Below are 21,836 nucleotides of genomic sequence, written 5' to 3' on the forward strand. Positions count from 1 at the left end.
TTCCTTAAAACCCACAAGAGAACAGTCAGCTCTGAAATAACAGCAGCTGAAAAGAAAGGCATTGAATAGCATGCCCTTCCCTCTTCAGAAGCAGTGTCTGTGTTTTAAAATATATTTACTGTCCTGATTGTAATAAAAAAAAAAAAATAAAGATGATTTTTAACACCTGCAAATAAGCTGGGTGCAAGTAGCATGGAGGCTGAGGAATGGGTTTCTCTCTCCGTACACGCGTCTCTGTGCTCCAAGTTGGGTGCCGAAATTCCCCAAATTGATAGCTCTAAGCAGAGGATGTTTCCAGTGCTGGGGCAAGGCGATGGTTTATTCCCTCTCTGCCTTGCAGGATGAGCCTAATAAAGCATGCAGCTGTGTTTAATATCAGGGCTTGGGGATGGGGAGAGCGCAGGGCTCTCTGTGTATTGAATCAGGCAGTTGAACCGAACTTGGCTCCCGAAAGCTGCTGGTTTCGGCTCGCACCGGTGGTGGGAGCTGCTCGATGGCAAAGGCGATTTTTCAAGCTGTTCCTAAATTGGTGTAATTCATCCCCTCTGCGTTGGCTGCTCACAGCACCGGAGCTGGAGTCCCGGCGGGGACGATAGCGGGGCCGAGGGGACCCAGACGTGTTCCCCTCACCTCTGGCGCCCACATGCCAGCGATGTGAATTTGGGAAGTTGTTCCCTGTGGTGACATCCTCACCTCACCTCACCACCCCTTCTTTTCTTTTCTCTCTAGGAAACATGCTTTAAACTGCCATAGGATGAAGCCAGCCCTTTTTAATGTCTTGTGTGAAATCAAAGAAAAAACAGGTAGGAAATCAATTCTGTATTATTTTTCATTCTGCTCTTTGAGGGTTTATTCCACCAAGTTTGTGGGCCCCCACCCCCTTTCACATGTAGCAGTATTTAAGTGGGGAGAAATAACTGGCTGGTATTTGATGCTTCTGGCAGTTTACTTGCGTGATGTGGTTTGTGTTTGGAAGGGAAAATACCGTGGTTTAATTTCTATTGTATAGCCTCTTTTTATTTATTGCTTTTTCTGAGGAGAAGAAAAAAATCTAAACGCTTGCGATTTCTGTCTTGATTTAGTTTTTTCTTTAAGACATGGCACTGTTTAAAAAAAAAAAAATAAAATAAGTTTGAGTATGGAGTGTTGGAGGGAAAACCCAACAAAATGAAATTGTCCAGTTTTACTGCTATTACTATTCAGGTAAACATGAAGGTTTTGTACTTGTGGGGTTGTTTTTGTTTTTTAAAGAAAGGGTTAAAATGCTCTTGTCTGCCAATCATCCAGGCTAGCTCATGTAAGAGCGACTTGTCAGTTGCCTTTAGTGAAAGCAATATATTAGATTGTTAGTTACTTTAGGGTACTGGTGTTTTATGGCATGGGGTGTTCTCAGGCTTCTAAAGCAGCTAATGGCATGAGAGCGTTGGTTCTGCTGTTTCCCACTTTCCAGACCTCCTACCATGTACTAACACACTTATAACACATCCCAGGGGGGCATTTAAATTTTAAAAGCAACAATTAAAAAATAGCAGTCATCAATCAAGGGTGATCTTAAACAACAGATGCTCAGGGAAGGACATTTAGCAACATGCACCACTTATTTATTTATTTGTTGGAATCTCTCTTTTTTAATTTAAATTAAAAAAATGGGGGGAATGATGGAAATTTGGCGGGGGGGAGGTGTTCATCTCTGCTGTTGGCTTTCTGAGCCGTCCAGGGGTGATCCGTGGGCTTTTCCGTGCCGATCTAGCTGCCTCGTTTTTAGCACGCTGAGAAGTACTTGACTTCTCTCCCCCCCCTCCCCTTTTACAACAGGGACTGTAACAGTCAATAATTCATATCTAAACCATATAAGCAAGGGCATGACATGAATGAAAGTGACAATAAATATGATTGCACACCCCGTTGATATACATTGATAGTTACACATAAAAAGGGAACAGCTTTCAGAAACCTGAATCTGGGTCTTTTTCCTTTCTTTATATATATAAATATATATATAAAACCTCCTAGTGTGAGCAGCTGATTGAAAATACAATTACTTGACTCTTGCAATATATATAAGATGACTAAGGGGTCCCTTTGTTAAAGGTTGTTTGTGCAGCGCGTAGCCCAGACAAAGCACGGACCGGTGGCATTCGGCTCTCGGAGCCCTCGCGGCCGCCTGGCCGGGTCTGCCCTCCCTTACTGAGTAATCGTAACATTGAGCAGCGGGTTCCATATGGGAACCTCCACACTGTTCATACCATGTTTTGTGAGGGATTCTGCCTAGAGATAAATTTTTATGGGTGGTTTTATAGCCTTTCCCTGGGTGCCACCTCAAAAAAAAGAAGGAGCTATGAAGTTCCTTTCCCATTTCCCTCTTTTCTCCTTTTATTTTGTGTGAGTTGAAGAAAATGTTTGTCTGCCTTTTCTCTGCGGGTATTTGATGTGGCATACGGTGCAGGGGAACTGGTTAATGCCAGTTTGGCTTTTTTATCGGTGCAGTCACAAAGTTAAGGGATGGGGAATCTGCTGGGACCAGACCTGGTGGGAAATCCAGGTGCCCTCGGGGATGTCATGGGGTCCTGGGGAGGGACGGAAGCTCTACATGTCCATGGTGCCTGGGTGTGATAACTCCTCTCTGCTAAGTAAAATCAAGAGGGATGATATAGGGTAAAGCTTGCTGCCGGAAATAAAGAATATTCAGGTGTGAACGGAGGCTGTCTTACATTTTAAAAATTTAATTTGTTGCTGTTGAGCCTGGGTTGCTTGGCTATGGGGCCACTGTACAGATATCTCTGAAGAGGCTGAATCGAGATGGGTTTTGGAGCGTTGTTTATCTACCCCCAGATAGGTTTACGGTGGATTATTTTACTTTGCGAATTCAAAGACCTCCTCCCCTCTACCCCATCTGCATCTTCAAAAGTCACACTTTCTAAGGGAGCAAATGGCCAGATTTTTTTATTATTATTTTTTATTTTTTTTTTATGTTTTTTAGCTTGTTACTTTGTGGCCCCAGTGCTGGGAGGAAGCTAGCCGTGTTTTTTCTGAGGCTGAGGATTCCTCCTGCTTCTGTTTGCTTTCTCCTTCCTTGCGGGCAGCGGTGTGAAAGTTGAACCAACTTCTCTCTTCCCTCTTTCCATTTTGCTTCCCAGATTTTAGCACGTGCCGCGTTTGAAATCCTGGTGATTGTTTGTGGTCACTGGTGGGTGTTTGAAACTGTGTGTGTACATCTTCCCCCCGGCGTTATGATGTGCAGAAATGTGCGTTCGGTTACCCCGCCGCCTGATTTAAGTGACTCCAGAGCCTTACGGAGACTTTACCACCGTCTCTCGCAACATTATGGCTAATATTTCATAGCGTTAACGTTGTCTTGAGCAAACCCAAAGTGTCCATAAAGTTCTTAGAAAAGGAGGTTGTCTGTGTTGGCCAATGAGTTCCCTTTTGCACTTGCTCTTCAGTTAATTTAAAGCATTTATAAACACTTAATAATAAAAGCTCAGGGGTTTGTCTTTTGTCTGCAACCTGGAGATGATTGATTTTGGGGTGATGTCTGTTTAAAAGTACCAAAAGTTGAGAGGTTTGATCTGAGTGGGAGCACATAATGAGGGGGGAAAATTGCTGCTTAAATATACGTATAAGTTGTCGCCATTCATTTGGTGTGTTTTCACTTGCTGTTGGTCGCTTTGTTGCGAGGGAAGGGGCAGGACTGCCTTCAAATGGCTGGCTGGCTTTTTGGAATAATAATTATGGAAATGGGAGGCATTGTTGTCCTAAATACAATTGATTCCTTCGTCAATAGGGATTGAAATCGGAAATAGCATTGCTGATTTATTAAAAGTTCGAAGGCAGAGGTAAGGATTCTGTCTTCATGGCTTCCCCCCCCACCTTGTTTGGTTTTTTTGTTTCTCTCTCTCTTGTGGGTTTTTTTTGTTATTTTTTTTTAAGCTGTTCTCAGCATGAGCAGAATAGCTAAGCAGAAGAATCAGGCAAGGCGTGTGCAGACGTGGGGTCCTTGGATGGCAAACTGGAAAATATCTGCTGTCAAAATGCAGCAGCATCTATTTCAGCTGTGAGCCTTTCCCAACTCCCATCTCGTTCGGCGGGGAGAGGCTGAGCGCAGGATATATGACCATTTAATCTGATTCCTCCTCCTTAAGAGCTTTTCCCATCGTTTCACTTTCTCTGTTCTTTTGGGGGAGGTGAGGGCATCGGGCAAATTCTACTTTGTAAAAAAGACCCTGACTTTGTATTTGAAATCCCCCGATTTTTATTTTCTTATCCCTCTCGCCCTTCCGTGTTGAAGGAATTCAGGTTTAAAAGAAAAATGACGTACCACCAACTGGGGGGGGTGAAATTTACAAAGTGGAATATTTCTAGACAGCACTGATTAGCTGTGCAATTGTTGTTGAATAATGGGTTTGTTTTTTTTTAATTTTAGAACATAATAGCTATATAAGGTGCCTCTTAGCTACCTTTCCCTGTGCATTATCTTCACCAAACTTAACTCAAATCAGATCTTTGGAGGAGGTAGGATTTTTTTCCCCTTCTTTTCTTCCTTAACACCCCTTTGTTCTTTCCAGTTCTGTGTTCAATTAACACCCCCATCACAGAACTGTAGTTTTTTTTAATGTCTGTTACTGTATTTCACTTTTGACACCTCTCTTATTATTCTTGCCTGCTATTTCTCTTTAATATAGCAATTACAATATGGGGTTTCTTTCTTTTTTTTCTTCCCTCCTTTCTCTTTGCCCCACAACTAAAGCGCCACAACAGTGGCACGGGGAGAAGAGGGGCAGCCATGTGTGAGTATCGCTGGGGTTTTTGGGGTGCAGGGAAGGGCTGGCAAACCTGAGGCTCCTCCAGTGAAGTATTTTTGCAGGGCAGGATGGGGCAGCTCGCTTTCCTTCCTCCCTCAGCCCCTTTGCTAGGGTTTCAAACCCTGCCCTCCTGCTTATGCTGCATTTCCACCGAGGTTTCCCAAGGCGTAGAGGAGAGTTGAACCACCCTGGTTTGGATTTCAATGTAATTCTTGCACCTAAGGCTTCATTCTGCTTCTGCAGAAGCTCATAACTATAGTGCTTGGGCTCCGGCCCCAGAGGAGCAGGGTCCCCGCTCTGCTCTCAGCAGGTCCTGCCCTTCAAAGGGGAGGAAACCTTTGCTTTGATATTTTTTTTTCTCTTCTCCAGTGGGAAGGCTTTGAAGGCAGAAGTGATGGTTCTCTCTCCCAGCCAGGAAGGGTCTGCCAGGTCCCTGGGGAGAAGCAAAACATTTTGGGAGAGCACGGCCTCCATCTGCCCGGCACTGCCCAAGGAAGCCTCTGTGCAGCTCACAAATAAATTGCTTCCAGAAACCTGATGCCTTTAAGGGAAAGGAGAGAAGGGAATGTGCAGGGAGCTGGAAGACAGGGATGGTTTGGGAGGAAGGGGCAGCACCTGGGAGACCTTGGCTTGGTGGAGGGCTGTGTCACTGCTGGAGGAGCATCCAGCTCTGGGGACTGGCTGGGGTGGGATGGAAACCAGCCCCCTGATGGGAAGGGGGACATGTCCCTGTAAGGTCCTGGTGGCTGAAGGGAGTCAGGTCTTCGGAGTTGGACATGTGTCACTGCTGAGAGTCCTTTCTCTGGACTTTCCTCTTCCAGTATGGTGTTGTCCATTGGGGATCTGATTGGGGTGGACAGCTTTAGAGGAGTGTGCTTGAAGGGAGATTTCTCTTTCTTTTCTAATTTTTATATTTTTCTTCCTCTCCCCTGGTAGCATGTGGTTGGAGCTCCTTGAACGGAGCAGGCTTAATTAGTTTAATCAAAATTGGCCTCTTGCAATCCTCCAGGGGAGGAGGTGGGAAGCACAGGGCTGCCAGTGGGCTCTTCCTCCCAGCTCCTCCTCCTCGGCCCTGCCAGCGAAGTGGAGAAACCAGGCCTGGCTCTAGCACAGCGTTACCGCTCCTGAGGGACTGCCCAAATTGTGTTTGGTTTTGTTTCAAGGTTTTTTGGTGGGTGCCTGATGTCGAGTAAACTTTACTGTGATTGCAGCAGACCAGGAGGATGCTCTTGAAAGGTCTGGTGGGTCCCATTGCTCCCAGCCCTATCTTTTTGCTCCTGGGGGATGGATGAGCTTGTCCTCCTGCCTCAGATCCCATGTTCCCGAGTGTCCCAACCTTTGCTTGCACCAGCCTCCCCAGGTTTTGGGTGGCGGTGGCTGTTGGGTGTGTATGTCCGGGGCAGGAGGGTGGCCGGAAGGTGCCCACTCTTTGGATGCTGCCTGCTGATAGCAGCGGACAAGGCACGGAGAAGGGATCTTCATGTTCAATTCATGCATGCTGGAAAATTATCTATATTAACCAGATGCATACGTAAATAAGAGCTAACCAGCACATCCTTTTACGTGAATGTAAGGTGTCTTCCCCACTGCAGTGGGTCTACAGTCCATCTCACCTCGCGCTGTCTTGGCAGCAAAGTGTTGTGGGTGAGTCCAGGGAAAGAGATCTTGTTATCAGGCCTTGTAGCTCCAAACAAGCAACTCAGAAGGTCTTTCAGACCTAAATTTCTCCAGGGAAAAATAGTTCAAGTTCCCTTATTTGAGACCTGCAGAGGGATTTCCCCCTCAGAGCGCTGACTGTCTGCGAGCAGAGCTTTTCTAAACGATCTCAAATGTTAGATTTATTCCTGATAGCAGGCTTGCGCGCGGTGTGCCGGCCCTGGGTTTGAGGGCAGCGGCTGTAAACAAAACACCGAGAAACTCTGAGACAATTTCATCATGACTTCCCCCCTCCATCACAAAGAAATTACTGCATGCAGCAATTCTTTAGGGGAGCGGGGTGGTGGTTTAAAGGTAAATGGTTTAGTTTGCAGTGTGATACATTAGGCTATGCTGCTGCTTCTGCTGAATCAGAGCTGGGGATTTTGCTGGGGAGAAGGGAGGAATATGGGCTTCCTCCCCTGCCTTTGATTCAGCACCTCGTTCCGCAGTTCTTCCTTCAGTCTGGGAGCTGTTGTCTTCTCTGTTGATGAAGCCCTGCAAAGGGTTTAACCATCTCTTGGAAATGTGCTATTGCTGTTAAGCATTTTACTATGATTTTTTTCTTTCCTACACTTGGGGTGCTTTGGGAGGCAGGAGAGCCCATCTTATTTGCTCTGTGTGCTGGAGGGTGCTTTGCAGCTGTTGCAGAATACCAGGTACTCAGTGGGAGCAGGGGGTGAGTGTGTGTCTGAAGATGTGATTATTCCCCTCCACTCCCTTTATCTATTTATTTATTTTTATTCCTGCTTAGCATTTTTCCTATACAAGTGAGTTTCACCCTCCTGTTAACACGTGCTTTGCTTTGTTTTGGGGGTTGCTGTGGGAGAGGAGGGCTACACAGCCCTGGCTCCACGGATGATGGAGCAAGAAGCTCTTGCCTGGGCATTGTACTTCTGGGCTTAATCTTTGAGCTTTTGGGTGCTGGGTGGGGAGAAGTGATGCTCCCGTGTGCTGCAAGGATGTGCACTGTACAGTGACTAGCACAGGGGGACTCAGCGCTGGGTTGGGGTTTGGGAGGAGGTAATGTGATTTACAGCAATGGATCTGGTTAATAATCTCCAGCAGCTTCTGTATACTCAGGGGCTGCTCGTATTCCCAGCCAGGTGTTTGCAGACCGGATCAATATGGCCCTATTTGCATGGGGCTGTCCATAATCTAATAAACCAAGCTCAATCTGCGTCCTTTGCTTTCCCCAAACATCCACCCAGGGATGATCTTGCTCTGGTCAGACTGAAGAGCGTTCTCTGTGGTGTGGGAGAAGCTGTTTGTGAACGGTGCCCGGCCCCGAGTCACACGTGGCACCCCAGTGCTGCCGGAGGGTACCGGGTGCTTTGGCTGTATCCTCCACCAGCCCTGGGCTGCGTGAGCATCCCCGCTTTTTGGGCTCTCTGGGTGTTTGTAGGTGCCACACGGTGCTTTTGCAGACCGCCACCTCCCCGGCATGCGTTGGAATCTGGAGTTTTCCATGAAATTCCTCCTCTCACCATGTTGCCTTTAGGGAGCATCCGCTGGGAACCCCGTTTGAAACCAAAAGTGATGTTTTTGCAGACCAGGCGGTTGTCAGCTTCTGCTGAAAATTGTCTCGGAGGTGTTGCGTCCCCCGGCGACTTAAATAATACAAGGTGGCGGGCGGTATAGGGATAAATGACAGAAAGTGGTGGCCTGAGGAGGCTGTGGGCTGAATACATTAAAGCGTGGTGGTGTCAGGCCGGCAGCGGGGCTGGGGAAGAACTCGGTGATGCTGGGGGATTGGTTGGGCTGGAATTATTGGTTTGTAATTCAGAAAAAAGAAAAAAAAAAATAAGCACTGAAGAATTAAATCTCTCGACTTTGTGTTCGTGAGCCCTGCCCCTGTATGTTTTTGTTCTTTTTGGTTTTTTTTTTAAGCAAAAAGCCACCTTTACTGTCTCGTTTTCGAGGTGGCAGAGCCAGCAGCCCAGTGGAGGGTTCGGCTGCCGAGGAGCCGTGTGCCGGCGCTGCTTCTCGGCGTTTTGGGGAGGTCGCCAGCAGAGATAATAGAAATCCCCTCTGACACCTTGAGTGAGCAGCACGTTGTCGCCGTCCTCTCCCTGCCCAGCCTTTTATTTATAGGAGAAGCCTTACCCAAAATAGCTTTTTTGCTTGGCCTAAGCTGACAGGCTGCTTTCCCCATGCATTGTTATTGTGGTTTTTTTTCTTTTTTTTTTTTTTCTTTAAATATACTGATAAATTGAAACCCCTTGGAACAGCCAGAGCTGTGAGGAGCTGCACTAATCTAAAATGATAACTTTGCCATTTTACTTCAGCCCTGGTGAAAAATGAGCGGAGCTGCCTTTGCAAGTGGGATCAGCCTGTCTAAATGCTGGTGGTTGGATTTTTGTTTTCTCGCCCGAGTGCAAGCTCAGAAACTCAGTTCATCATTTCCACGTCCCATTTTCAGTTTCACAGGCAGCGTTTTGTAACGCCACGTTTGGCCCAGCCTGGCTGGCCTGCCTGTCCTTGTTATCAGAAGAGGAAAATCAAGTTTCTCTCCTGGTTGGATAACATTTTCAAATTCCAGAGTGATGTCGATTAGCAGAATTAGCAGTGGCAGGTTAACCGGCAAAAATACCCTTCCAGTTGTGAGGTGTTCGTTGCTGGTTGCTGCTCCTTTCCCAACTCCAGCGGGTCCCGATCCTGGACGTGTCTCCACAGCACAGGTATTTTTCTCTTAATTCAGAGCGACCGTTTCCTTTGATATTTGATATTTACAAGGTTGCAGCCAAAATGAAAGCGAATCTGCCCATAACTTTGAATTGTGCCCTTCTAATTTCAACATTAGTGTTTCAAAACCCAAGTTGCTGGTGGGTGTAGGTTTGCTTGTGTACACACATCATATATATATATATATATATATATATATACATACATGTATGTATGTGTGTGTGTGCATATATATATATAGACATACATGTATGTATGTGTGTGTATATATATATAGACATACATGTATGTATGTGTGTGTATATATATATACATGTATGTGTGTATATATATATATGTATGTATATGTGTGTATATATATATATATATATGTATCTCTTTATTTTTTTTTTCCCCCTGTGCTGTGATCTCTGGTGAAACATTAAGAATTATACAATACCTGGAGCCTCTGGGTGGATGGGTCTCTGTCTTTAAGCTTTGAATTAGGCTTTCAACTCTAAGTCTGTAAGGTTAAAAGGTTGCAAGTGTTTTAACTTAGTGTTTTTTGTTTGGGAGGGGGATGTTGATAAGCAGAATTAGTATTGCAGTAATATTATTGCAAATATTGCTGTAATATGATTATTGCAAATCTCTAGACAAACACACAGTTTACAGGCTAAAAGAAATGAGTTGGAAGGAGTCACAGCCGTCAGTCCTGACTTTATAGCACAGGACACAGCCTCCCCAGTACGTTTTGTGTGAAGCTTGTGCTGTTCAGAAGGGCATTTGATCTTGCGTAGGAAGGTTTGCAGGCAGCGGTTCCTGCTCCCACCACCTTGGTGGAGGTGGTGTTTTGAAGGGGTGTGTGACCCTTGCTTTGCAAGGGGTCACCTCTTTATTTCTGATCTGAATTTTTCGAGCTTCTGGCTGCCGCGTTGTGCGTGTTCCTGCTGAGAGCGAGGAGCCTGCCGCGGCCCTGCTCCCCGCACCCTGCCTGTCTGCTCTGGGGGGAGCAGGTGGCAGGAATGGTGTTTTCGGCAAATGTATTATTCCCCTGGAAAATCCTGGCTGTTAGATCTGGTCAGCAGATGTGAAGTGTCGATCGGTATCGGTGGCGGGAAGGGCAGTTGCAATATACTTTGCTAATGGAGAAAACCCGAGCAGCGATTCCCTGATTTACGCTCTCGGCGATGTGAAATGAAGCCGTCTGGAGCGCTTTGCTCCGCAAGCTCTTAGCAGGCTGCTTCTTCCTCCCTACTTCATGCAGAATTTTCTGAAGAGGCCGTTTATCAGTTCTGTTGCTGGGGGGGGCATGGAGCCCCTTAAATGCATCTGGAGGTACAAAGCATCACGCATGGGAGCAGGGAGTGAGCAGTGCCCGCCCTGGCTCACTCCAAAGCCCCGGTGCAATTCTGTCCCCAAGCGGCTGAAAAGGTCATTTAGCACAATAACAAGCATTTAATTTTTTTTTTTTTTGCACTCCCTCAAATAGTCAAATTAGCATCCTTCCTCTGCTACAGGAGCTTCTGGAGGAGGCATCCCGAGAAGGATTATCGGCTGGAGCGCCTGGGCCCGGGCTGCTCGTCTCCCGAAGGTCCCTGGCTGCTATTTGCACATCCCGGGGTCTGACTGTGGCTGCCATTTCCCCCGTTGGGTGGAATTTACGTTCCGCCCGGTGAGGGCATTGGGTAACATTTGCGCACCTGGGCTGCTTAAGCTGCGGAGGGGCCGAGGGGATGCGGTGGAGAAGGTCATGGGTCTCTGCTTGCCTTACAGGCAGGAGGGAGTGGGGAGAGCAGCTGGCGGGTACTGTGTCCCACACCTAGGCAGCAAGTGAAAGGGGGAAATTGATGTTATTGTAGAATGATGGTACTTGGGCAACCATCTGGATCCTGCTCTGGTGGATGCGGGGTTGGCCCTGGCTGTGGAGGGCTCAGACCCTGCTCAGTTTCCTCTTGTGGTGGATGGGTCTGTTGGGCAGTGGGTGCTTGGGTGGGTTTTATTGTGGCCAAGGGTGCTGTGTTTCCATTCTGATAGGTTTGCAGTGTGCAGCCTGGGGTGGGATTTCTCCTTAGAAATGGCTCTTTTGCATCCAGGTATAGAAAGCCGTGGGGTCCTGACCCATGGGCTCTTGGGGGTAGGATGACATGTGCCGTAGCATGGTGGCATGGCTGGAGGTTTAGGGAGACTTCACCAGGGGCAGATGGGGATTGTTTACCATGAAAAGCCCACAAGCAATATGAAGTATGAGATAAGACACAGCAAAGGGTAGTGGTTAGAGGAAGTCTCTGGTCTTTCTGTGCTCCTGAGGCAGGTGGCAAAGCCCATGTGAGTGGAAGGACAGATTTTTATTTCCCTTTTTCTGCCATGTTTGTTAGGCCTCGAAGGCTTGTTTTGCAAAGGCAGCGTGCTCAGGGGGCCGCGGGCCAGGGCAGAAGGTGAGTGCCGAGGACAGTCGTGGCACGGTGCTGCCAGCACCATGCCCCGTCGGAGCTGCAAGCCTGGTGCTGGGGGCAGGCGTGGTGGATGGACCTGCTGCTTCGTCCTGCGTAGGCTGCGACTGAGAAAGGAGCTGTGCAATTAGGAGAGGTCCCTGTGGTTTGTGTTTGAAAGGAGCTCCATTAGGATAATTTTTAAGCTCCTGTTTAACCAGAAGGCCGTCTGCTGATGAAAAGGGAAACTGCTTGTGCAGTGGGTCTCTGCTAATGCTGCATCCTCTCTTCCAAGTCCTTTTGCACTTTTTTTTTTTTGCTTCACCCTTCAGGGATGCCCAGGCTCCCATCAGCACTCTTGGCTAGTGATGCTTTCCTCCCTCGGGCAGCTCTTCCCAAGGATCTTGTCAACTTCTTGCCCATCGCACATAGTCAGCAGCCTGCTGCCTTCTTACCGTATCTCCTCCCTCTGCACCGGCGCTGGTGCTGGGTCTGACCCGGCTCAGCGATGCCCTGGCAGGCTCCTGGGGAAGCCTGGCCCCACAGCTCTCTTAGGCTCAGTGAGGAGCGTGGAGGAAACCTAAATGAAGGACAAATGAGAACCATATAGAGACAAATGGGAATCAGATTTAGGAAGCAGACGAGACAACCCTTTGGAAGGGGCAGGGGGCTTGTTTGCCTTAATCAGTCTCCTTGGGTTTCAGGCAATAATGAAGCAGATTTGTTTTCTTTTACATTCTCTTCCCTCAGCCCCCTCTCTTTCCCTCTGTGCCTCTTACTTGCTGTTCTCAAAATAGCCCTGGATCCAGCAGCACCAGCATCTCCTCCCTGAGCTCCCACCTTCTGCAAGTGGGATTACTGGCCGACCAGCTGACATCTCATCTGGTTTTTTCCTTTCTCCTTCTCTCTGCTTCTCCCTCTTGGGAGCTTGTTGCCTTGGCTAGGGTGCTGAGGACAGGTCCCTCCTGCGGCCAGAGGAGTTTTTTGGACTTTCTGGAACAAGTGGTGGAGAGAACTCAGCCAAACGGGCTGAGGTTCTCTCTGTGGAGTCGATTTGTCCTGGCATGCTCCACTGTGTAATTTAGAGGTGTTCCCTAGGGACTGGCCATGTTTCTCCTTTGGAGGTCTTGAGCAGTGCCTCTGAGATGCTCATTTGTTTTTCTGGGACAGTGGTGGTGGCTGCAAGGGTGGACCTGGTCTCCATGGAGGGGTTGTTTCCCTGCAGGAATATGCTTCCTTCCCCTTCTTTGCTCTCTTCTCCCTGGTAATTGTCTTGGTGGGCAGCAGGTGGATCTTGGGAGAGCTGGGGCAATACGTAGCTGTGGGTCGATGAAGCCTTTGATCCCTTCCACTTCCACGCGTGATGAGTGATTCTCTTCCCAAGCTGGGAGGTCAGGCTGGAGCTGGGATTAGAGGTTCTCATGACCATCTCTGCACCTCTCCATCACCTGCACTCAGCACTGTACAAGGAATGAAGTTTCTCCTGCCTTGAAGGAGAGTGTGTGTCCTGTCTGCTGTTGTGTGCCCGGTCAGGGAGGTCTTACTGGTGCCTTCTACAGCTGGGCTGCTCCTGTGTGCAGGGCTGTTGTGTGTTCCAGGCAGAGCTTTCTCATACAGACTTGTTTTTTGATTTACTGGTGGCTAACAGAGACAATGGATCTGTGCTAACATCTGGCATCTTCTAGTGGATTTCAGGTGCTCTCCTGGGTGTTGTTACCCACTTAATCTCGGTTTTACATAGGATTCTCCATCCTGCAGAGTAAGTTTACCCACTCTGCTGGGATGTACTGGGAATGCTGGTGGTGAACAGCCTCCAGTATCACCCTTGGGTTTACAACTGCTCATCCCTCAGGCAGAGACTTTCAAGGTGGCAGAACCAGAACCGTGTTTCCATCCAGCCCATGGGGCTGTGGGTCCCCTCCCGTGTCCAGTGGATGATGGTGGTGGGCTGGTTTGTGCGGGACGCCCTTCACCTCCAGCACTCAGCAGGTCTCTTGTGAATGCTGCAGAACTGTGTGTACAATTGCAATCATTTTCCCATGTGGCTCGGCACATCTTGTGCGTAGGCTTTGCTGAAAATCCTCGATGGAGGCTGTGTCCGATGCCGGCACAGGCATCTTAGCTGCTTGGCAAGAGCCATTTGGGAGAAAGTTTGTGGTGGCTTTGCTGCCCAGGAGGGGCTGATTTAGTGAACGTTTGTAAGACTGCCACAGGGCTTTCCAGCTGCAAACTGCTTTGGCTTTGCTCTGAAAAGCAGAGGAGGAGCTGAGTGTGCTCTGCAGTGGCTTTTCTAGGCCCCCGAAGTCTGCAGGAGGGATGATGCCTCCTCCCTTGTTTAGCATGGCAGAAGTCATGGCTGTAAACCTTCACCCCGGTGTGTAACTTTGCTGTGGGCCGTTGTCTCCTCCAGCTCAGGCAGGTGGGTGTCTGGGGGGCCATGGGAGCACATAGGTGCTTTGGTGCCATAGATGCACCCCAAAACTTCCCACTCTGCGCTGTTTCATCTTCCCATGCTTCCAGAGAGGTCTGTACGTATGATGCTTCTTGTTGCTGCCAGGAAACCTCCCTTTAACTGTGCCATGGTGGGGCTTTTTTTTTTTTTTTTTTTAAATTTTGTTTTATTAGGAAATTCCCATTTGGTTGCTTTAAAAAGCAAGCCCTTGTGGCTGGCCCCTGGCCCACTGCTAACAGATTTGTTTGAGAAAAGACTGCGTTGGCATCCTGCTTTATTGAACATGCCTCCTGGGAAGGCGGTTTGAATATCCTTCTGTCTTTGCGGAGCAGGGAGCTCTCAGGACTGCCTGCCGCCATGGGGATGGGGAATGCTCTCCCTCCCACCCCTTCCCCCTTGTTCAAGCCTCCCTTTTATTTTTTTTTCTTTTTTCTCTTTTTTTTTTCTTGAAGGAGAGTGAGTGCTATGCACGGTGCGTCCCGCTCCATGCGGCTTTTCTCTTTCCCCATGGAGTTCATCCAAAGTTCGTATCCAGACGATGAACAAAGTAGCTCAGACCTTTTCCTGACTCCTCACCCTTTGTCCTCATCACTTAGTGACAGACAGGAATCAAATGCCACAGACAGGCTGACGGGATGGGGCTGTGTGAAAGTCCTTGGAGTAGAAGGAGTGGAGCAGTGCTGGGTAGATGGGGGACTCATGTTTAAACTCTTTTCCTCCTCCCTGGGTAAAGAGCGGAGCTGCTTTTGCTTTGAGGACCAGAAGGGAGATGCAGTATATATTATTTTTTTTTTTGGCAGAAACCGGAAAAATTTTTAGTGACAATAGACGTAGGGAAGAAGGACCGGATGGCGTTACCCTCAGTGTTTAGCTCTGGGTGTGCCTCCCGTCGGGAGCAGGGGAAGGAAGGGGCTCCAGCCGTGCGGGATCGGAGGGATGGAGTGAGGTTGTGTTGGAGGGCAGTGTGCATGGGCTGGTTTAGCTGGGCAGATGCTTGGGTTTGGGCTACCAAAAGCTGGGAAGGGACCGTTTCCCAAGCTGCTGGTGTGGGGTGCTCAGGAGACTTGGTTCAGCCTGTCAGGAAGGGAAAGGAACAATTTAGCCTGTTAGTTAGTTAGCACTTGTCTAACTCATTCATCTGTCAGAACTGGGATGAGTCCTGATGGGTATTTATTCCTCTTCCAGATGTTCTTCCCACCATTCACCTTCTTTCTTTTTTTAATGAAAAATAATGTTAACCAGAACGTCTGGAAGTTCCAGATGGAGAAAGGGTGGCAGCACCTCACAGCAGAGATTTTTGTGAGGGGCTTCTGTGGAATCTGAGTTGGCTGTAGCACCAAGTTTGGCAGATTTGGGAGGGTAAGGATCTCAAGCCTCCATGCAGAGATATCCATGAAATGCGTGGTGGCCATTTATTTGCTTGGGGTCACTTCTCAAGAAGTGCTGTGATTCTGCAGAGACATGCTGGTCCAGGGCTCTGCTTCGGTCCTGGATCTTCTTGTGACTGAAAGCCTCATGTCTGTCTCTGGAAAACAAGGCCTATCCCCTTGGTCTCCTAAGGAGATCCTCTTGCTGCAGACAGTGGTTGCAGCCTCCCATATCATGTTATCTCTTAAAACCTCTGGAGCGACCTCCAGGAATGTGGTGCAAGGCAGGGTTGAAGGCTTCACCTCCTCAGGGCCACCTTGTTGGCCGGGAGATGCGAATATCCCTTGTGTACACGAACTCTGTGCCTGGCTTTTGAAGCATGGGTATGTGACTGGGAAGAGAGGGGAAACACTGCTGTCAGAGAAGGACTTGCAAAGGAGCATTTAGGTTTGGTCCTTAAATCCTGGGAAGTGCCCTGGAAGCTGTTGGTGAGAGAAAGATCTCTTGGATTTGGTCTGCACATGGAGGGAGCCCGCTCACAGCTTAACCAAGCAAGAGCAATGTTGTGTCCTCTGTTCACAGAGGATAAACCAACTTGCTCAGCGAGTCGCGGCACTGAGCAAGGTGCTGGGGTGACCAGCTCACCCAAGGCATGGCAGGATGAGTCTTTGTCCCCAGCACTGGCTGCAGTGTCCCGCATGGCTCTGGCTGCTGGGGCTGCTTGCTGGGGTCATCTCAGAGGCAGCAGGAAGGGGCTGGGGAGGTCCAGGTTTTGCCTTCTTTTGTTTGCTGATTTTTGCAGAGTTTGCTGATCTGGGCCCTGTCCAGCTCTTGTGACTCACAGGAATCATCGCACAAGTCTCCTACACCCTCCATTACCTGATCCCAGCGCTTCCCGGCGTGTCGGCTCTCGTTGCCGTGCCATCGCGGAGCAGTGACCGTGCAGGGAGCTGTGGGTTTGTGCAGCTTGTGTTGCCGCAGCATGTGGGAAGGGACTGGAGCCCAGGTCTCTCCTCTCACCTTTGCAATGCACACACCCTTTGCGAGCAACTGTCTTTCCTGACCCTGCAGATGTTCTCTAAAGGTCTTTACAGAGACATTTGTTCTGAGGGGCAAAATAAATATCTCCTTGCTTGTTAAGAGGAGCAAGCTTGGTGGTTTTGTTTTTCCCTCTGCCATGTTGCTGGTAGCAGCAGTGTTCTGTGCAGGAGGAGGTAGTTTGGGGTGTGCACTTGCTCCCTCTGATTGCTGTAGGGCTGCTGTCTTTCTGCCTGTAAATGCAACAGGTTGGACCTGGAGGAGGATTATGGTGATAAGAAAGACCTTTTACTATCTACAGACTCCTTCCAGTGCTCTCAGTCTCTTCTCTAAATTCAGTGAGGTCAGCAGTGGGTGACTGGAGTCAAGCCAAAACTTGACTGCAAACCCTAAAGTCCCTTGTCGAACAAAGATGGGTATGAGACACACTTGGAAATCCCCCATGTTGCAAGCTGGGATGTCTCCCAGAGTTCCTGGCTTGCCAGTTGTGCTGTGAACTTTTTGCACATGGTTTTACCTCCTCACCCCTGCAGGGAAGCAGCTGGGGTGCGTTCCCATCCCAACCTCATACCCCTGTGAGGTGCTTGCTTTGGGAAGGTGCTGCTGTCGCATCAGGCCGGGCTGTACCCAGCGAGTGCAGGGGGAAGGTTCCCTGTGCTTGCAGCAGGACGATCGCTCAGAAATAGTTTTTGTGGCTCCTCTGGTGGCTCGGGGAGGTCTGTGCTTTTGTGGCTTGTTTCTGTGTGCCACGTGAATTTCTCTACTCTGGCTCCTGGTGACTTGTAATATTTCAGTGTTTTGGTGGCTTTCTAGCCTGTGGCTGCCAAGCTGTATGTGATATTGTGCAAGTGGTTTGCGTTTTAAGTTTGCAGGTGCCTCCTGGAGAGCTGAAAAGAACAGGAAGGTGCTGGTTTGGTATGACTGGGGACTGGCATCTCTGCTGAGCTATGGAGCAAAACTCTCCTGGGGACTGGATGCCTGTGAACAGCCTGGCTTGGTACGGTGGCAGGGAGGTGGTTTTGGGCTCTGGTGTGCCCCTCTGGGATGGTGGCTGAGGTTTGTTTTTCCCCTAGCCTGAGCCTCCCACTTGTGGGGCTTCAGTGCAGCCTGTTGCTAAAAGGGGAAGGTGTTGTCCTGAAAATACCCTCCCAGGTGACTTAGGCACTGAGATTTTACCAATTTTTCAGCAGGGCTCGAGTCCCAGGGCTGCTGAAAATTAGCCACTTGTTTGTGGTCGTGGACTCCCCCTTTGGCAGGAGTCGATGTGCTTGGGCCTCCCCATCAGAAAGGATTTGGGGTGTGGGAGACTTTGCTGTCTGCCCTGATGTGTTATCTGTCATACATCCCAGCTTCATCAAGCACAAATGTCCCTCAAGACGTGTGATCCAAGCTGGCCCTGGAGCCAAGCTCTCCTGTATCTAGCCCTGCTTGCCTCCTCAGCCACAGTGCCTTTGTCAGCTGCCCAGAACCCCTCAGGGCCACAGCCAGCCCCCCTGAAGTGCCAGCGATGTGGCGTTCAGGTCCTGGCCCCCCTCCCCGCCTCTGCCCCAGCATTTATCAGCAACCTCCCTTCCCTCCCAGCCGCCAAATTCTTTCTCCGTGCCGTCATCCTCCGTCCAGAAGCCGCCCCGTCCCTGCTCTCCCTCCCTCCCTCCGAAACCAGCCCAGAACTGCTGGGCAAACATTTCGCTTGTTGTTATTACAGTATTCCCATCTGCATACTTAGTCATAAACCCCTTTTAATTCCAGCCTTTTTCTGGGGCGGGGTTAAGAGTTCAAACCCATCATTTTTCTTTTGGGGCTGGAGGCTTACAAAAGCAGCCTGCGGCGAGATTGTTTGGGAGGACGGGGCCCGAGAGTGAGTTTAGGGGGAGGGAAGGTGGGAAGGGGGTGTGGGGAGGGGGGTTGCACACAGGGGTGCTGGCTGTGCAGCCCCCCCTCCCCGGGGAAGGCATTGGCTGAGGTTTATGTGGGGCTGGGGGTGGCAGTGGGGTGCTCTCTGCCATTCTGCCCCTCCTTTCCTATCCCAGCCAGGGGTGTATGGGGCTGGCCCCTTCGTGGGGAGGTGTTAAGTCAAGTCGTGCTGCTGCTGGTCTTGCCTTGTTCGCTGGAGTTCTTGGATAAAGGAGTGCCAAAAGTGGAGTGTTCCTATGTGTGCAGGGAGGGGAGCAGCCCTGGCTCTGTGCAAAGGCCCCCCCAGGAGAGGCCCCCAGGCGCAAAGCGATGCAGCTGAGGCTTTAGAGATTCAAAGGATGCTGCAGGGCTCCCTTTGCCCAGCTCACCATGTCCTTAGTTTAAAATGCTGTTCCCTCCTTGCTTGTGGTGGTCCTGCTCCAGGAGCACTAGCTGTCCCTGTGCAGGCATCCCAAGGGCTGGATGAGCCCAGATATCTCTGCATTTCTCCCCAAAAAAACATTGGGGTCCATTGCTTGTGAGCCTACCTAAACTTAGTGGGTGGCTGTAGTAACCTGTCCCTCCTCCCCTTTGGAGCCTGGCTGCTTTTATTTCCTCTGTGGCAAGGGTTGCTGGATGCTGGCCCTTTCTACCAGTTCACGCAGTTGTGAGGTCTTCCTGCAGTATGGGGTATGGACCAGTTGTTTATGGGTTTGAGAGGCATTGGCATCTTCTTCATGTCTGCAGTCAGGATGAGGTCTTTTTTCCCCCCGCTTCTTCCAAATTAGAAGGTCTTGAGGAGGAAAAGGAATAATAATGTGTATTTGGGCTGACAGAAACATTGTAGAAATTTGTGCAGCTCGATTTCCCAACATGTTTTGGTAAAGAAGGCTCTCTTGCTTTGCTTTTGGGAAGCAAGAAAAAGATATAAATGTCTCATATTTACTTTTTTTAATTTAAGCCTTTGCTTTTTTAATTGAAAGTATTTCTCTGAAATTTGACTTCAGTTTTATATTACAAATACCAAAAGAAGTCCTGAAAGAACAGGTATTGGGGCGATTCTGTTTGGGAATTACTCAAGGGCAGGAATGCTGAAGTGAAGCTTGCAGGAACAACCTCTGCTTTTCCTCTCTCTGTGTATGGTGTTGTTTCATCTGTGGTTCTATGATCACGCAGTTACCCCATTTAGACTGTGACATGGCTTTTCATATGTACTTTATTCCCCACCCTCTGTTTTTCTTAGATGCGTGGACTGAGGGCTTCGTGGCACTAGGGATATTGAACAGCCGAGGGAAAACAATCTAAACATACTGTGTGTTTTTTAGCAGATCAGGTACAGGCTTTCTTAAACGCTTGCCCCAGTGTAGGTGGGCACCACGATCTTGCAGGCAAGTGGAGTCGCAGGGCTATCTCAGGCAGGGTGAGTGGTCTGAATTTACATCTAAATTACCTTTCCTGTGTGATCCCCTGAAGTGCCTTGAGCTCTGTGCTTCTAGGTGCAGAGATTTTTTTTTGTTGTTGTTTTTTTTCTGTGTGGATGCTGGATGGTTATTAAGTGGCTGTAGAGGGAAGGGAGCTTATCACATGAGAAATTTGGGTTTAGTCCCCAGTAAACTCAGAAGAATTCATCTTTCTGGCCTGAACTTGATGTTCTAAAGAGCACATTGCACCTGCACTTTGCTGTTTGCAGATGCAGGGGTGGAAGGAGAAAAGCCCCGCTGTGAGCAAAATTGCCTTGTGATCCGTTCTGCAGGCCTGTGGCATGGGGAGTGGGTGAAGCTGGAGGACTATGGTGGCTTGTTAGAGCTGTGAGCACGCCTGGGATGGAGCTCTGGGAGGGCAGAGCTCTGCTCCCTGCCCTCGGTGTGCTCAGCAAGCCGCAGCTTGCCAGGCACGGCGGGTCCCGTGTGCCGGTGCGGTGCCGCCGCATCCCCCCTCCAGCTTCGGAGGGGAGGGGGTTGGGTCCCGGCAAGCCACCCGCTTTGTTTGCCTTTCTTAAGGCTCTGCTTTGCAAAGCTGGGTGCTGCTCTTTTCCCCCACCGCTGCATGGAATTTTGGAAAAGAGTTTTTCCTCTCTTGTCATCAGAGGCGGCGTGTGCTTTGCTGAGCTGGGGTGGCTGCTGGAGCAGAGGCTTTACAAGCTGCGTGCGGTGTTCATTAGACCTGTTTTGCAAGAAGCTTACGTTTCTGAAAAGGACTGGCTGGCGTGGGGCAGGAGAGCAGGCTCAGCCCTGGCGCGGGAGCCAAAAGAGGTGTAGGTTTGGTTTCTGGGCACGACGTGTTGTTGAGTGATGCCGGTCAGGTCACTTGGCTTCCTTGCTGGGCTGCCAGGGATGTCTGTATCTGCAGATCTCACAGCTCTTCGATCGATTAAAGCAGCTCAGGTTGTTGTGGAGAAGGGAGCCTGCCTGTTGTTCTCTGCCTGTGGCCTTGCATTGTGCAGCGAGGCTCTGGCTGGGTGACTCCAGTCCCACACCTTTACTGGTAGGGACTGGGTGGGATATTGGGCAGTAGCGGGGCCCTGGTGGAGTTAGTTTTGAGTTTTCTTTGGGTAACAGAAACCAGGGATTTCAGAGGTGTTTGAATCCTTTCCCCGCTTTTGCATCTCGGTCCTCAAGGTAGACGCATCCTCGGGATTTGTGTATTTGCAGGCATTGCTCACCTGGGGTGCATTGCAACACCATCTCCTGCCTCCAGCACGAAGCTACCTCTGGCAGGAGAGCTGCTGCCTGGGAAGGCACTGGGGTTTCATGACCTATGTCTGAAGATACCATTAAATCAGGATCAATTTTTTGCTGTGTGTGGTTTCCCATTCTCCTACAAACAGGGGCTTTGCCTTCCTCAGGAGTTGGAAATGTGGACTATACATGCTCCTCCTCTTCCCGTCTCTTTTTATTTTTGTTGAAAGCAAGAGGATTTGTGAGATTTCTCCCTCCCTGCACTCACCTGTGCCTTTTGCCTTTCTGCTGCCCAGTGCCTTAATTACAGCTGATGAAGCAGCATGCCAGTAAATCTTGGGAGAGGTCACCCTGTCACACACCAGCAATGGGACAGGGAACGTGCCGTCCCCGCTCCCTCCCGACCCAGAGCGCATTTCCATCGCTGCTCCTTCTCGCTCTCTCCCTCTCTTCTTAACGTGCTGCTTTTGTAATTGTTGGCTGTTTGTTCACTAATGATTATAAATTAGCGGCCGAGTGTATAAAAAGTTAATGAAGTTCTGTCGGTGGAACCATTACGCCTTCCCAGGCTGGCACGTACAGGTCAGCCCAGCCGGTAAGAAAAGCCAGACACCGAGTCCGGCCTTTCGGAGGATCAGATTTCAGCTCGCTTGCTCTTTCCTGCTGGGTTTTTTTTCTTGCTGGATGGAGCCAAAAGTTGAGTGCTGGGAACGCCAAAAGGTGGCAGGTGATACTTTCTCTGTTACGGAGTGAAAAAAAATCACCAAAATGCTTGCATGCTCCCCCATCACTTATTTCCAGCCCTCTTGTTCCA

At 49.4% G+C, this 21,836-nt stretch overlaps 1 protein-coding gene across 4 annotated transcripts in view; it reads left to right on the forward strand.

The window, feature by feature from the left end:
- The window catches only part of PBX1 (PBX homeobox 1), a 126,149-nt gene that overhangs the window by 2,765 nt on the left and 101,548 nt on the right, over nt 1-21,836 (forward strand). For 3 of the 4 annotated variants that reach the window (XM_013368914.3, XM_065071868.1, XM_013368920.3), the window contains exon 2: nt 730-803. In XM_013368914.3, coding sequence (XP_013224368.2) covers nt 730-803 — 74 coding nt within the window. Of the gene's footprint in view, nt 1-729; nt 804-18,289; nt 18,310-21,836 lie in introns of those variants that run through there. The other variant, XM_065071867.1, reaches the window with a different exon arrangement.

This window comes from Columba livia, chromosome 8, assembly GCF_036013475.1.
Source record: "Columba livia isolate bColLiv1 breed racing homer chromosome 8, bColLiv1.pat.W.v2, whole genome shotgun sequence".
Classification (NCBI taxonomy): domain Eukaryota; kingdom Metazoa; phylum Chordata; class Aves; order Columbiformes; family Columbidae; genus Columba; species Columba livia.